We start from the raw sequence: 17,154 nt of genomic DNA, 5'->3' as shown, positions 1-17,154 counted from the left end.
AGAACAGCCCAGCTTCTTGCAGTAATTTCCAGATTCACAAAGTCCAAGCTCAGAAATACATCAACTGACCAACCCACACTGCAAAAATAGACCTAAAAATAATATTTTTTTTTTCTTGAAATGAATGTATATTTCCTTGATTTGAGCAGGTAAATAGGACTACTTGCCAATGGAATAAGATTTTTGCACTTAAAATAGGAACAATTCATTTCCATCATCTTATTTCAAGTGCAATATATCTAATTAAATGGAATGAGTAAAAATACTCATTCCATTGGCAAATAATCTTATTTACCTGCTCAAATAAAGGGCAAATACATTAATTTCAAGAAAGTTTTACGAATTTTTAGTTCTCTTTTTGCAGTGCAGAGCTGGATTTAAAAAAATACAGTTTGAGATTTACCTTTGGAAAGACAGACATGGTATGTTCTATGTCCCCACGCCAAAGACAAAACAAACAAAAACAAGAAGATGTTTCCTGTAATATCTTTTAGTGTTGCAGAAGAATCTTCCACATTATTTTTCTACAGAGAAAATTAGATCTGTGAGCATTACATTGCGACCTCGCAATTTTCAGAGTTTCTGCATGGAGTAATATCATAGTTTTATTAGATTTAAACTTATAAACTGATGTAGATTGTGAGAAAGTCTGGTCTTGGATAAAAAGAAGAACAAACGCTGCAAAGACATCTTAAACAGAAAGGTCTAAACATATTTACACTTTTAAGTTCTTAGGATTTAGGAGCTGCATGTGGCAGCATCACACAACCATTAAGAAGGCCAGATTCGGGTAAATGTGAAGCGTTTACCAACGCAACATCTACTCTAATACAGAACGCGGAGTCCCGTCATCTTATAGAAAAAAAATCATAAATCACCTCTCCGCCCATCAAGATCAATAAAAAAAGGAGATTTCATAAACGCTGCCACATTTTCACAGTCAATACCATGGCAAATAGCAATTTTGGACGCGTTATAAACCATTTTCATGGGTGAGCTCTCCTTGCCTTTTGGCAATATGGTTTCCATGACAGATTTGGCAGTGGAAGTTGTGTGACACATCTGCCTTATTGCCTGCGCTTGTCTCAGCAGTTGACTCTGACACGTTTCCAGTCTACGGTCAAAGCAGAGCACAGATTTGTAAAGAGATTTGTTTGAGCTTGTCTGCAACTGCATGAGGCGTAAACATGCATATATGTGTAAATGAGTGAGCATCTGTGTGTAGTGGCTTACTGGAAAACGTGTTACTTTGTATGTTACGATAATTTGCTTAGGGCTAAATGAATCTGAGTGATGGTTGGTGCAGCTGAAACCGTATCCCTCTTTCACTGTCTGGCATTAAATCACACTTTCCTGTATTAGGACAGTTAGAATTACAAAATATGTTTTATGTGTTAAAAGCCTTTAGAGAGTTATTGTTTTCTTCAAATGCAGAACTTTATACACACTAAAGTCATTGTATCTATTTGGGAAAGGCCAGATTTTTATTTTTTTTTATGATGCCATGGCTCTGCCAGCCTCTGAGAGGATAATTCACAACATTTTGAGTTAAATGGAGGCACACCTATAAATGGATTTCAAGCACATCTCAAGCACAATGCTTGCTTGTTTGACATCATGTGGAAATCAAAAGAACTTTTCTGAAGAAAATCTTAGACTTTCAAAAGTCGTGTTTCTCCTTGGGGTCAATTCCCAGAAGCCACAAGATATGTTTTTTTTTTTTTTCAGTTCAAACAAATATGTGCAAAGAGAGCAGGTTCTGTATCCCATAGATGAACGTGTTGTGTTGTGAAATGTGAATATCAACCTGAGAAGAAAAGCAAAACGCCTCAAAGATGCTGATTGAAGCTGGTAAGAGGGTTTTGTTATCGAGAGACAAATTCTTCCTGTTTTTAAAAGGACAGGCCGCTCAACGTAAAGTCTTTCTGTCTTTCTTTATTCTTACATTCAGAAGAAATACAGGCTGTACAGTGGCAGAGTTAGTCGCACTGTTGACTTGCAGCAACAAGGTCCCGGGTTTGAACACTGGGTTCAACCCCGGGTCTTTCTGCATGGAGTTTGCGTGTTCTCCCCTATGTATGCATAGGATCGCACCAGCTGCTCCGGCTCCCTCCTACGCCCAAAGATTAGCTGTCACGTCTTTCTGCAAGCAATGTGGTGAAGTAGATTAGAAATGAAAAGAGTGTGAGCAACTAGAATAAAACAACCAAATTAACAGCAAATATATTACATTTTTCAATCTTCCAACACCCCATCCACAGATCTATTTTTCTTTTTAAATCTGAGAATATTGGTGTCTTTATTTTTAACCTGGTAACAGGGCGCTATATTTTGGAATAACACCACTACTGACCATGTTTCAGTTGCAAATAGGAAAAGCAGTGGGATTTGTTAACGGTGGACTGCACATGCCGATGAAAAGATATTTGCCATGGATTGGTGTTGAGCCACCTTTACTCAACACCACTACATAGAAACCAGTTAAAACAATTCACAATGTATTGTCGCTATAGGGACAAGTTAGAATAGAAGAGAAATCTCCCCCACTGTGATCCAGGTGTACCAGCAGAAAGGAGAAAGGGAGCATGCAGATACACATGTAGATATAAAATTACAAAATAAATAAATACAACTAATAATAAGAATTACAGACTGTACAGCAGGGGCCACCAGTCTTTTTTAAACTGAGAGCTACATTATCGGTGTCGCGTCATACGAAGGGTTACCTGTACTGACCATTGAACTGGAAGAGTCAGTGTTCACCTTAACTTTACGTAAAATAAATACATTTTCATGCATTTTTATAGATATTGTCATTTTTAAATCTATCTAAAGGCAAGCGTGATTAAACACGAAGAGTAACGGAATAAAATAAATCTTTGGTGTTGGACTGTGGCTTTTTGGGAACAGGCTCGTGGCCGCCGCATGTGGTCCACGCTGGGACCATGTTGGTGACCTCTTCTGTACAGTAATGACACAAAAGTAAAAATACTGTACACAATTATTAAAAAAAAGGGTACTAATACGTTTGCAAGGCACCATAAAAGTTGAAGTCTGGGTAACCAAATACAAAATATTTAAGCGTGGGTTTAATGGTTGGCATGAAGCCTAGTCTTAAGCAGTGGATTATGTGGTAGAAAGTTAATTCTAAGCAATTTTCTTTATTTAGCTTTGCATATTAACATAATATAACTACTGGTCTGCCTTGCAGGCTCCAGAGTTGTAACTTAGCAGATGTGACTTCCAAAGTGTTTTTTTTTTTTTTTTTTAAATCATGTTCATCCAATTAAACGCGTTACCTGTAATAGCGCGCAGGTAAACATGATGCTCACAGAGCTGCCTGCTTGTGTGATTTGTTCTACACGGCGGGGTTTTGTTCGAACAGCTGCTTGGGATTGCGTGTTGGACTCAAGTCGTTGGCTGCCGACGTTGGACTCCTCCAGTCCGCCGTCCTATCGTTGCTCTCTCCTGTTTGGGACGAACGTAAGTGATCCAGGCGAGCCGCCACCGCCGCAGCAGCCGAGGGGTCCCCGCTGAAGGTTTCAGGCAGGATACAACCTCTTCGCGTATTTCTCCTCTCAACAACAACAACAACAACAAGAAAAACTTGGAAGATACATATATTTCGAGCGGCGATCCCGGCGTTGTCGTGTGAAGGCAGCTCGGGGAGGGAATGGATGCGAGCAGAGGGCGCACCGAGGCGGCTCTGACTCAGAACGCAGCTCCGGTGTGATGCAGCTGTGGAAGCCCCCAGGAGGACGAGTCGACGACTGCTTTTAAACCATTAACAGGCCACAGAGATCTCCTTCTCCAGCACATGTCCGGATTTCACGCCAACGCCGTGTCTCCAAGCCTCCTCTCCCGCCTCGCCATGAGACGGACCACATCGGCGCGTTGATTTCTGCCTCGCCGTGGCTCGGCTCCTGCTCCGTGGTTATTTCCCACTCCCGTGCTCTGGCTTTGCTTCGGCGTGGACTCAAACTCGCTCAGGTTACGGAAGCGGGCAAGAGAGAGGGCAGCTCGCTGGCAGCCATCCATGCGCGCACCGCGCTGTTGTCTTAATGATTCATTTGGAGCTGCGACTTTAAGCTGAAGCGGCGGATATCTCCCAGCTGCTCGGTGCGCGGCATACGGACTGAGCGTTCACATGCGATTCTGAGTTCAGTGTTCTGATTCTGGAGCTTTTTTTTGTTTTTGTTTTTTTTCTGCCGACTGTCAGTGACGCAACATCTCACACAGGCTGCATGAGAAATCCATGCGTAGAAGGGCGTGAACTTGGCACCGGCCAACATCCTCCCTCATAAATAAAGCATCTACTTATTCATAAACCCCAAGTCGCGCAGTTTGCCGCCTCGCAGTCGTTCAGCCACGCCGGAACCCCCGTCCTGCTGGAAATGATGGATCTGAAAGCGGACCCGGAGGACACGGACTACAAGCAGCCGGCTCCCATCGAAGTTTTCGCCACCAGGTCCACGCTGCACGGCATCTCCCACATGTTCACCTATGAGCGAAAGTACGTGAAGCGCAGCCTGTGGATCGTGTTCTTCATGGCGTCTCTGGGCGTGCTGGTGATGGTGTGCGTGGACCGGGTGCAGTTTTACTTCGACTATCCCCACGTCACCAAGCTGGACGAGGTGGCCGCGTCGATGATCGTGTTCCCCGCGGTCACCTTCTGCAACCTGAACTCCTTCCGTTTCAGCCAGGTGACTCCCAACGACCTGTACCACGCCGGGGACTTCCTCGCCTTGCTCAACGGCAGGTGCGTAAGTCTGATTGAAACGAGCCTGACGGTGGTGTTGTCCGTCGGTGTCACGCCAACTTCAGCCTGCTTCACCGGTGACAGGTGGCTCAAAAGAAGTCAGTGTGCAGCACAAGTTTGTTTGTGTGGAAACATTTTTTTTTTTTTTTTTTTTACTCCTTATGCACAGGAGTGGGTTCATGAGCTCAGTGTGAGATGCTGTAAAAGTTAAAAGATTGAAGCGTTTAAAGCTTCTTCTCAACAAGTTAGAATACCATATAAAAAATAATTTTGTTTCAGTTCAATTGAATTCTAAGTGATGACATGTGGAGTTATGAGTAACAGGTAATAGAATAAAAAAAAAAAAATCAGTTTTTCAGAAATATCTAATATTTTTGATACAGAAATGTTACATCATTGGGAAGTCTCCTGATTTGGCATTTGCCCAGGAGATAGTAACAGAACTCTTATATATGGAGGGTGAGCCAAAAAACAGTTCTGTGTCCAAGCATGTTAATGGAAAGTTGAGTGGAAGAAAAACATGCACAGATAAAAGGGATTTAAGAGTTCTTGCTTAGTAAGTGTAATGGCTGCACAGTTAAGGATTCATTGCACTGTTCACTGTTGCCACATGCTTACTCAGAAGGAGATATGACTGCAAAGTCTTATAACGTGTCTCCTATGTAATTCGGTTTTTATACACACGGCTACATTAACTACACACACAGATACATTAGCTACACATGTCACATTTCTAGAGTTGTACGTCTTATGCAAAGAAGAAAAAGAGAAGCGGGGTGTTGTTCAGTGGTCCAAAGTCATTTTTAAGATGACAGTAAACTCTGTATTTCATTTGGAAATTAAAATTCAAGAGTCTGGAGGAACATTAAACTGTCACGGATGATTTTGGCTACCCATCTCAGCTGCTGATTTTGGACCAATTGGTTTTATGAATTCAGAAGTCAGCATGCTTCCCTCTTCTGACAAGCTTTATAAAGATGCTTATTTTCATATTCCAGCAGGAAGGACTTGGCACATACTGACGTTGCCACTCATCTAAGCAGGGTCACTGGGGGTTGTGCCTGTGTCCAGCTGTCATATCTGTGAGAGCCAAGAAAGACCCTGAACAGGTTATCAGTCCAGCACAGAGCAACTGGTCAGCAAACTCTACTGATCTAGATGCCTGTGCAAATTATCAGTTATCCGGGTCATCGCAACAGCAAACAGGCTTAAATCGGAGTTAGCCGGACTTTCGTTCAGTTCTTTCTGAAGACGTTTCCACAACTATCCAGGAGTCTTAGTCAGTTCTGGAGGATCGCACTGAGCAACCTGCAGTTGGAGCGCTGCTGTTTTTAAGGACATGGAGGCCCATCCTCCTAGACTCATTGTAAGTCAGATGCAAATCAATAACCCACCATCACTGTCCTGGGTGGTTAGAAGCTATTGCTTGGTGTGAGTGGAGTACTTGGTCACCTGAATCATGACGAGATGCTGATGTAATCTCTCTGGAACGTGTTGGAGGACCGAGCTGTAAACAGTGGGGAGTTGGAAATGCAATCCTGATCTAAATCCCTCAGAAAAGGCATTGCTGAGAGGAAGATGAGGAACAGAAGATGAGATAAAGTCCACGTTTAGTCAACCTGGGCTTCCTTATCAGCTCAGCAGAGCAACAGGCCGATTGCTGCACTAACGCACTAATTCCTATGTTACGCAGTATATACGCAGTTTTTCAGTTGGTCGATATTTCTGTATTAAAAATCCTAGTTCTAATTTTCTGAGAAACTTGATCAAAATTAAAACGAAATTAAATGTATTCTTACATACAATTTCCACTTTTTGAATGGAAACACTGAAATAAATGAACTTCTCAACGATGTTCTGCTTCAAAGAGACGCACCTGTTAATGAAACAGGGTTTTGCATTTAATCAGAAAACTGGTCACCTCTTCACTGCAGTGAAGTGGTCTGGTCACCAAAGTTTGCCGAACCAGCGGGCGAAAGGCTTCAGGGTACCGTTTTACCCTGAAGCCTTACTGAATGTTACTTTTGTGTCAAACCCTGTCAACAGCATAGCAGGCAAACTCGAGTCAGCTATGACGTCTGAATTGTCTCGGGTGATGCCTTGTCTGCCGCAGAAGTGCAAAGCACTGTTAATAGCGGCCTTTTCATTGTCACTGCAGGAGCTCTGGGAGATGTGCAAAAAATAAAAACATGGAAAAAGCACGCAAAGCCTTTTAAAGCTCTGAACTCCACTGGCCTTCCTCTGACTCAGCGAAAGGAAGATGGAGGGTCATGCATGAAAGGTGGCCCCTGAAAGCAGGGTGACAGCAAATTAAAGCATTAGCATCAGAGTTAATAATGAAGGAAATCATGGATCGTGTCATGTGAGGTCCTCATTGCACATTAACCCTTCATGTGACCGTTATCTAATGTCTTTATCATGGAATAAGCTTTTACATCAGTTTGCTGAGATGTGACAGAAAACCAGAACATAAACCTCACTCGGATGACAGATTGGAGCTGATCCTGGCTAAGTGTTCGTGAGAGAAAATTCTGCTGATGCAATTTATTGCCTTATCATTTTGTCTTTCATGGTTTGCAAATACCCATAGATTCGATTAACGACTACAGTGGATTTGAACGTCTCCTGCTGACAGCGTAGAGACGCGCGTTACTCACAGCTGCCAACCCCTCCCTCTACACTTGTTGCTCCCTGCCGTGCTTTGATCTTATAGCATTTTAGCAGCTTTGACAAGCTCGCTGCCTCGTGTTGAAAGTGTGGAGTTTGAATACGTTCACTTTTTGTTTTCAGCGCCTCCCCTCTCGTTCTGATCACAATCGCTAGACTAAACACAGAGGGAAGCCGTTACTTTGTTTCGGAGCAAACAAGATTCGCGCAAATTCACACGACGAAAAGCCCCAGAAAACTCTAAGCTCACAGAAGCAAAAATAAAATATGTACTTAAAAACCCCAATGCATCTTGATCCACCTTGAACACAGCCCTCCATTTATTTTTAGCATATTGATCCACACTGTTCTGTAGCCTAAGGTACGGAGTACGTCTAGTGCATGTTTGGCTGACATGCATCTAATTCCATATCTTCAGCCTGCACGTGTAATATACATGCATGCATATTACGGGTTACATCCCTGCTTCAACGTAATGTTTTCCCTTTATTCAGGCTGTAGCACAAAATGCTCCAGCCTCATCGTGTGACATAGACATCAACCAGCGCGATGACTTACCATATACCAAGGGTCTATTTCTCTGTTTGTACTGGCAGCTTTAATGAAATGTCGGGCTAGTGTGCCTCATTGTATGTTCAGTCAGAAGAAGAAAAAGGAAAAATTGTGAGAAAAAGGCAAAGAAGTAAGGAAACAAGACAGAGTGGAAAAAAGAAGAGTAAACATAGGAGCGTTTGCTCCGAGTGACTTTGATGAGCTGACTTTAGATGGAGGGAGGGGACTACAAGCTGAGGCAATTAACTTGTGTCTCATAAGCTGTGTGATGAACACGCCTTTATCCCTGTGTAATTAGTGCTGTTTGTTAAGCTACAGAGTTGTTCCTCTGATTAACACTCTCACATCTCTCCATTGTTTCTTGCCCTCTCTGTTCTTTTGGCTTTGATGGGGACTTCCATTTTCCTTTTTGCCACTCAGAAGTGCGGCGCGAGACTCTTTTTCTGAAAAAATCCACTTTGAAGGCAGGTATTTCTATTTGCCTGTGAGAAGTGTAAAAATGTTGCGGCGTCCCCGTTCAAAACACCTCAAGTCATGATAAAAAAAACAACAAAAATGACACAACAAGAGATAAAAACTTAGAAAAGAGCATTTAAGGAAACAAAACAGACATTTCAAAAATATTTTATAATGGCTCTAGGTTCCCCCATTTCACACCCATGACTTGTTATTTCTTCCCCTTCCATTTCATACCCACATACAATTAGATATCAGTAGTATTTTTGAGGTATTATGAGGATAGATTTCCATTAAATTTAATTGAATATTATTTTTTATCTATTGTAGTTCCTCTCCCCATTTTGGCCATTGATCAAAATAATCTAAGTTACCCCCTGCTGTTAGATATTATTTATTGGAGTCATAAAACCCCTTTTACTTCAGTATGAGAAGAATGTAGAAAATTACTTTAAATCATCAGCTTTTTCTCTGGGAGGTCTGAACTGATGCGCATTCAAAAGAAAATGTGTGAAAATGCTCCATCTCGTGTCTGAAAAGTCGAGTATGAAATGACTACAAAGGCACAAAATGACTGGCACCCTTTAAAAATGCACAGTTCCAAACAAAACAAAATCATATTAACAAAATATAACAAAATTGATTTAGAAAATTGATATTTTCAACATGATCTTGATTGCATATATAAAAACAGCCGATCAGTTTTTTTTTTGTAATTTATTGCAGGCAACAGCAATCTGCTGTTTTTAAGTCAACAAGTTCACATTGTTTGACCATGACACTAGAGTGTCTCTCAGATCCATAGCTCAATGTGAGAATTTCTCCCCCACAATCAAAGGGGTTAGGGGTGATGACGGGTTTACAGATAGAGACTGTACTGAGGTGTAAATGTGGTTTAGAACGTGTATTTGTGATGTTTTGAATTCATACACTGTATAAAACCCTGTCACCTAACCCGTGCAAAAATTATTTAGCAGGGATATTATGTGAAGTTACGTTTTAGGGGCTCAGTGGCACCACTAAGGCGTGCCAGGAGGGGCGATGGAAGGTGAAGTTTGCGTCTAGTAGAGTAATTCCATAATTTTATTCATTTTGTGTTTTATTAATAGCCTGTAGTACAACAGCAATATGCAACTCCTGGAATTTGGTTACAGCTTTTGGTTTTGCACCCGCTCGACCCCAACAACCCCCCCCCCCCCCCCCCCCACACACACACACACACACTCTTTGAAAACTCTCTGAAGACGCCTCTGTATTGACTCTGCTGCATATGTTCAGACTTCTGATGCTGGCCAAATGTCATTTCTGAGCCGAGATTGATTAGTGGTTTGATCCGAGCCTTTTGTTGCTACATCTTAAAAAGGTGAGTGTGTAATGTGCACTCCAAAGACCGTGGAGAAAAGGGGAAAGAGCTTGCCCAAACTGTCATTAGGGAAAAGAGAAGAAATAGTCCACATGTGGCCGGATATCTGGTGGAATGGATACATTTTTATGCGGCTAGGCCTTTCATCCAAACGTCAACACCATTTTACATCTCTAAATACGAATGATTTTGAAAACTCCAGCCCACATGGATATTTCTAAGAACTCTGTTTTTGCGCCTTCGTGTGTACATGGCTAATGCGTCACATGGCCCTGATGTCACGTGTGTGGCAATTGTTATAGACTTGGCCATACAGTGGGGTAACAAAATGTAGGCTGGCAGAGAGGTGCTGATCTCTAAGTTGTTGATGTGATTGACTGTGAACAATATGTGTCTAATCAATGTTAAACTGGACAAATTCGATAACCTACAGCATCTCTGGTAGTTTATTTACCAACTGACATTACCTCGGAGTTGGCACCGCGCAGTATTTCCCGTTTTCTCCTCGGTATCATGACTTCAAAGTAAAAGCATGCATGTTACGTTGTAAACACTACGGCTGGTTCAGACGCTTTATGTTTGTTTGCCTGCTACTCCGATATGTTGAGGTGCAAAATGGAAAGGGAGCTTGAAGGTCAGCTGTTTGACAGAGACACAATGCCGTTGAACGTCACCTTTATTTTGAAGGACTCTGACTGGCTGACGCAGGTTTTAGCGTCGCAGGACGCTGCGATAACACTGATGTTATGTTGTATCCATCAGATAGTTCTCCATCACAGATTTATCGCCCCTCACGCAGTATCACCGACACTGTAGCTAAATCAATGACATTGGTTTTAGAAACCTTTAAAATAGCACATGTCACATTTTTACAACTCCATCATTTCCTGTAATCGTAATATAAAAGCCGACATATCCTCTGGTACAGAAAACATCTCCTTTACACATACATCTATAGCTTTTTCTCTTACATGGGGCAGGTATCAAAAGATGGTTGCATAAAGAGGCTTTCAATATTTACTCAACAGAGCAATCATGATCCACTATGATTCATAACAGCACCAAGAACTCACACTTGAAGTTAAAAACTCGTAGAAAATCAGAGTTTCATGCTCAACTGAATATACAGGGCCTTGCAAAAAGCCTTCATGTCCCTTTCAATCTGTCACATTTTGTCACATAACAGCTTCAACCTTTGATTCTGATTTATTCAGGTTCCATGTGGTACAGCAGCACAAACAAAGACATAACTGTGGGTAGCAAGAAATTAAACAACCCCCCCCCTCCAATTTTCTAAAGTTTGCTATGCATTTAATTCTGCAGCCCCAAGTCAATGCTTTCTAGAATCGCTTATCTCTGCAATTACAGCTGCAGGTCTTTTAGGGAATGTCTGGATCAGCTTTGCACATCTGGGGATTGAAAATCTTGTCCATTTATCTTTGCAAAATACAGTTGAAATCAGATATTGACACATAGAAAAAGGAGGGGTCATCCTATCTGTTGGTTGTCCCACATGCTAATCATTATGACATGCTCATGTAATGCCAACATTCGTGCACGTTCCTTGCTAGTATCCTCTTATGCTGGACAAGCAGACTTCTTGTGTTTATGTATCCAATTAGCTTTGGTTTCAGCTGTTCATTGTAGCTCCACTGCTCTCACCGTATACTTTGAACATGAAACAGTTGCACAAAGTAACTTGTCTTACAAGTTTTTGAGAAGAAGAGGAAGGCCTCAGAAGAAAGAAATAAGACCAGAGTTTATTTGGGAGATTTTTTCACGCGATCCCCCCGAGGAGCAGAAGAGCAGATAGGACGGTCTTGCTTATGAGCAGTTATTCAAAAAGTGACTAGGACGATTCTTCCGTACATTTCCAAAATAATCGTCCACTATACCTTTAAGGACCAGAAATTCTTTGTTTTGAAGTGGCCACCACAAAGCAGTTGCAAAAAAGTCACACAAAACAAATTTGCATACCCTTTCAACCATTACATTGCAGTTTATTTGTTTATTTATTAGGATCCCCATTAGTTTCTACCAAAGTGGTTTCTAATCTTCCTGGGGTTCAATTGAAAGAAAACAAAGTTGTTCATGTAGGACAATTTGATATTAACATATGATACGCACATAATTAATCTGACATCACATTTTTAAATTACATACATAAACTTATATTTAAACTTAAATGTAAAATTTTAGATTCCAGTGCTCTTTTAAAAGAAAGTATTCTTTTAAAATTTCTTAATGTTTTTAGGTGACTTGTTCCATTCTTGAATTGCTCTATAGACAACAGATTTTTGTAACAAGTTTGTCTTTGCACAGTTTATAATTAATTTAGTCTCTGATGAGTATCTGGTAAAATAATTATGTATCTGATCAGAATAAATAAGCTTTTCATTAAAGGAGTCTTTCTGTTATTATGACTTTGTTTAAAAAAAATAGATAAATTATACTGCCAGCCAACCTTCAATAGAGGCCACGATAAAGTGTGGTGCATTTCTATAATACTTGTAGAAAAGGGACATCTTAACACTAAGCGAGCAGCCTTATTTTAGACTACATGCAACCTTGACGAATCTGATTAGCTGGCAGCCGACCATATAATAAAACAGTATTCTAAATGAGACAGAACAAAAGATTGTACAATGTCTGTCAAAACTGTTGGAGAAACAAAAGAGGAACATCTTCTGCCAACAGCAACACCTTTGGCCATTTTATCAATGATATTGTCAACATGATAAGACCAGGACAAGTGATGATCCACGGTGATACCAAGTGGCTGCACAGTGGCGCAGTGGGTAGCGCTGTTGCCTTGCAGCAAGAAGGTCCTGGGTTCGAGTACACCCCTGGGTCTTTCTGCATGGAGTTTGCATGTTCTCCCTGTGCATGCGTGGGTTCTCTCCGGGTACTCCGGCTTCCTCCCACAGACCAAAAACATGACTGTTAGGTTAATTGGCCTCTCCAAATTGTCCTTAGGTGTGAGTGTGTGCGTGAATGGTTGTTTGTCCTGTTTGTCTCTCTGTGTTGCCCTGCGACAGACTGGCAACCTGTCCAGGGCGTACCCCGCTTCTCGCCCAGTGAACGCTGGAGATAGGCACCAGCAACCCCCGTGACCCCATGAGGGATAAGCGGTTTGGAAAATGGATGGATGGAACTTGCTCCAAAGTAGAGCTCTTCATTGTAAGGGTCAACTGTGGATTATTATACAATCACTGTCTACATCCACATAGCCTTGCTCCAGTTTTGCTCTTATCGTTATCATTAACCCACTTCACAAGTGAAACCATCTCATTTTTCAGTACAGTTGAAATATCTGTGGCATTTGAATCCTAATTAATTATTGTTGAGTTATCAGCATACATGATTACAGAATATTGGCTTAATACGCAAGGCAAGTCATCAGAATAAACAGAGAAAAGGAGAGGGCCGAGGGAGCTGCCCTGAGGCAGACCCCAGTGGATCTCACAGGTATCAGACAAGAAGCGGTCTTTGATCCAAGACAAAGACTTCTTTGATAATCCATAGCCTTTTGACTTAGCAATGAGAAAAATCATGATTTATCAGATCAAATGCAGCACTAAAATCCAAAAATATGACACCCACTAGATTACCTTTGTCCAATTCTTGACACCAATTATCAACCATATGAACAAGAGCTGTTGCAGTGGAGTGATGCGGTTCCATTGCAGTGGGTACATTGTGACCGTAACACCGAGAAGATGATCAAAGTTAACTATCTGGAGCAGGACCTGCTTAACCTGCTGGTAAGCCTCAGGTGGTAAGGTGTCTGGCAGGCTCTCCCCATAAAGCCCTTCCCCATTTACCACTAACTAACACCTGAAGAACATCATCAGGTGATGTTCTTCAGGTGTGGCGGATTTAAAGTGTGGCTTTAAAAAAAAAAAAAAAAAAAGCATGGCTTTTTCTGCAAAGAAGACTAGGGAAAAATTACTTCTAAAAAGGTAAGGATAGTGCTATGTTTATAGATTTCTAGAAAGTTTTAGTTGTAGAATGGTTTAAGAGTAATATGCATTTGTTTGTTCCTTACCTAGAATATACAACAGAGCTTGTAAAAAATGGGCCAGTGGATGTGCTGGTGGCACAGGGGTAGCACGCACAGCCCATGTGCAGAGGCCTTAGTCGTCGACTCGGCTGACCCAGGTTTGACTCCTTTCTGCGGTTCTTTGCTGCATTTCCTACCTCTCTCCGAGACCCCCTTTCCTGTCGGCTTACTTTTGATAAAAGGGCCGCTAGTGACACACACAAAAAATTGATCTATAGTCTTCATTCAGGCCGTCGCTGTAGCTGAGCTGTTCAAACTGTGTGCACGTATGTGTTTGCACATGCATGGAATCTTGTATATAGATCACAGCGTATGTGGAGAAAAAGCTTCTACTTTAAACTGTTTATGGTTTAATTTACAGTTTCTGTTTTATTGGTTGGTTTAGTAAATAATTTCAATTATGACACTCATAGTTTGCTGCCACGATGTTCTTCAGCTGTGGGTTAGCAGTGGGGGGGAAGTTTTTTTTAAGGGAGAGCCTGCCAGACCCCTTAGCCTACCAGGAGGTTAAGTAGGCCCTGATGTTCAATTGACATCAACTGGAGGGTCCTGACTCTTTCTTGCTGCATGCTTGATCACGGTCAGCTTGTGCCTTTATTTTGACACAATCACGCTTTTGAGTGAAATTCAGTTCCCCAGAAATAATCTTTTCTCCTGCAGTCAGGAGACCACAGTTTAAAAGCTGGAGAGGCTGATTCTACAGCAGATTTATTAATTGTGTAGCATCATTTCTTCCACTCATCATATACAACTATTCATCTACGTTTGAAGCTCTTTTCTTACAAAGGTTATACAAGGGAACAGAATATTTCAACCTGCCTAAAACAATCTGTTCTCCTTACATATCAGATCACGTTTTGGCTTATTGTTTTGTGTGTTTTTTTTCCTCCCACCCATTTGGACTGTCCCCATAAATTGGAAGCTATACTAGAATTTCCTTCTATTCATCCAGCGATGTACTATAGCTTGCATTAGAAAAGCGGTTTTAAAAAATGGGGTGAAACACTTTTGAGGAAGCTGTAATTGCCGTGTCTAGTAACTGAGCTCCCAGCGGATTGTGTCAGTGATAAAAAAAAGTGTTAGCAATACTGACTGTGTGTTAGGTTAAACTATTGTTCAAGTGAACAAGACTCAAGTTAAAAAAAAGACCCAAAACATAAAACTGTCAAAAGTGAGAACACGGTTAATTTGTATTTATTTTACCGGGAACCGGAGGTTCAACAAGAAAATAAACTTGACATCTGCAGACTGAAGGATCCGCCTCTCAGGCTATTTGATTATTTTTTTTAATAAAGCCATAATGCTTCAGGACAGATTATTTCAGAGGAACTGAATTTAGTACGACACCTGGTCACTGTTATAAAGGCCAAACTGAACGCCTCCCCTTGCCTGATCCTCCCGCTGCTCATGTATGTTCCCTCGCCCTCCGGCCGGCCCGGCATCCACCTGCGATGGCCGCATTTCCTCCGTGTCGTCTCAGAGCGTCCTTCAACAGGATCATCTTCACTGGCAGCTGTTAAAAAAATACTCGGTAAGCTTTGCTGTAGTTTCTAGTAATGTCAAGAAATGGGGACAGAGGACCCAGTATTCAGCCAGACAAGATAAATTGAAGATTTAAGAAGGTTTATTTTAGAACAGATCGTGGGTAGGAACCGGGATAAACAGGCTGGCAGTTATGATGAGCGGGATATGACAGAGTTTGTGATCAAAAAACAGTCCTTATGTCAAAAAACGGGTAATCCGAAGTGCAGGACAGTCCAGAGCAGAATCCGGGCTCTGAGTCGGGAAACAGATCCAGGTTCGAAACATGGGCAGGCTTACAGACTAGACGAGGTCAGGCAGGCTCGGTGGTCAGGTAGCTGGTCTGGTTCGGTACACAATCAGGCAAAGTAAACAGACTTAGGTCATGCAACATAGGTAGCAGTCAGAATCAGGCAGGAAAAACAGGTATACAGGGGTCAGGCTGGCTCAGATATCCGGTGGCAAATCGGGTCGTTATCAAACAGGACAATCAGAACAAGAATGCTGGATAAGACTCATCGAAATGCTCGTAATAATCTGGCACTGATGTCTGGTCTGAAGGCTGGTTATATACTGGCAGGTGCAGGTGGATCAGGTGGGTAGTGATGAGGAACAGGGCGGAGCTAAGCAGGTGTGTGGAATGAGTGATAATGATAATGAAGTAATTCTTGAAACTCTTAACAAATTAGTTTTTTTTTCTTTTCCTAGCACCGCTATCAAATTTCTTTCCCGACGTGTTGACAACCATCACTCATTCACAGTGAAGTACACAGCAAAATAACTAGCTCTTTACATTCTGATAGGTCAATCCATGGATCATAATTCAACGAGCCTGCGTGGGTCGTTTTTAATTTGGACAAATCAGCGGCCACAGACCTGCATCCAAAGTCGTACACAAATGTCTAAAGTGATTGCCAGATAGTCTGACAAGTTAAAAACAATGGTTACAAAATAACTCATGTTACCTGAAAAGGTTACGCCCCCTAACGCTGTGGGCACCTGGGCTTCTGCCCGGGTAAGCCCATGCATTAAGGCAGCTCTAATCTAGAGGAAGTAAGCCGTTCATATTAAAGTTTATGGTTATAACATAAACTCAGATGGTTGTTCTAGGGGTATGAATACTTTTACAAGTTCTCCTCTCTATAGTTCAACCAAGAGTGCCTTGAAGTCATTATGAGTATGTCTTATAAATGGCATGACCAATAACAAATCCTATACTACAAATATTAACTCTGTGTGGCCAATAGCCAGCTGGGTCAGGTAATACATGAGTCATACCCAGTCAATATTTTCTCCATTATACACCTGGACCATAAATCTTTGCCTTCATCATTTTGCATCATTTCTGTAATGTTTTACTTTAGGCTTATGACCACTCCATCACTCTTTGTCTTTAATAAACATAGCAGCTTGTTTTCTTTTGTCTCGACTTTGACTACTGGTGCATTCAATTAACAGAGTTTGAACCCCATAAAGGGAAAGGCTATCTAACGAATGTATCCAGCAAATACAGAATAATAATTATGATTGTAATATAATCAGTCAGAAATCCTGCAGGGATTTAAAGAAGTAGACACAATCCTGAAAGAACGTTATTAGTGGATTTTTCCCTCAAGCCTCTGTGGCTTTACATATTTGTACAATATCTTCTGATGCCAATTTGTAGCAAAGCAAAAAGCTAGAACAAAACATTTTATAATTTCCCACTACAAATGGACAGAAAATCCATAATGATTTTAATTTAAAGTTTGCAAGATCAGGATACAAGATTTC

At 41.5% G+C, this 17,154-nt stretch overlaps 1 protein-coding gene across 1 annotated transcript in view; it reads left to right on the top strand.

Moving 5' to 3' along the window:
* The first annotated feature begins 3,923 nt into the window (after positions 1 to 3,923).
* asic1b (acid-sensing (proton-gated) ion channel 1b) overlaps positions 3,924 to 17,154 on the top strand; it is a 256,494-nt gene continuing 243,263 nt past the window's right edge. The window contains exon 1 of the mRNA XM_012853347.3: positions 3,924 to 4,759. Coding sequence (XP_012708801.1) covers positions 4,395 to 4,759 — 365 coding nt within the window. The 5' untranslated portion in view covers positions 3,924 to 4,394. The remainder of the gene's footprint in view (positions 4,760 to 17,154) is intronic.

The sequence above is a fragment of the Fundulus heteroclitus genome, chromosome 20 (assembly GCF_011125445.2).
Source record: "Fundulus heteroclitus isolate FHET01 chromosome 20, MU-UCD_Fhet_4.1, whole genome shotgun sequence".
In the NCBI taxonomy this organism is placed as follows: Eukaryota; Metazoa; Chordata; class Actinopteri; order Cyprinodontiformes; family Fundulidae; genus Fundulus; species Fundulus heteroclitus.
This window is presented reverse-complemented; position numbering and strand designations above follow the sequence as displayed.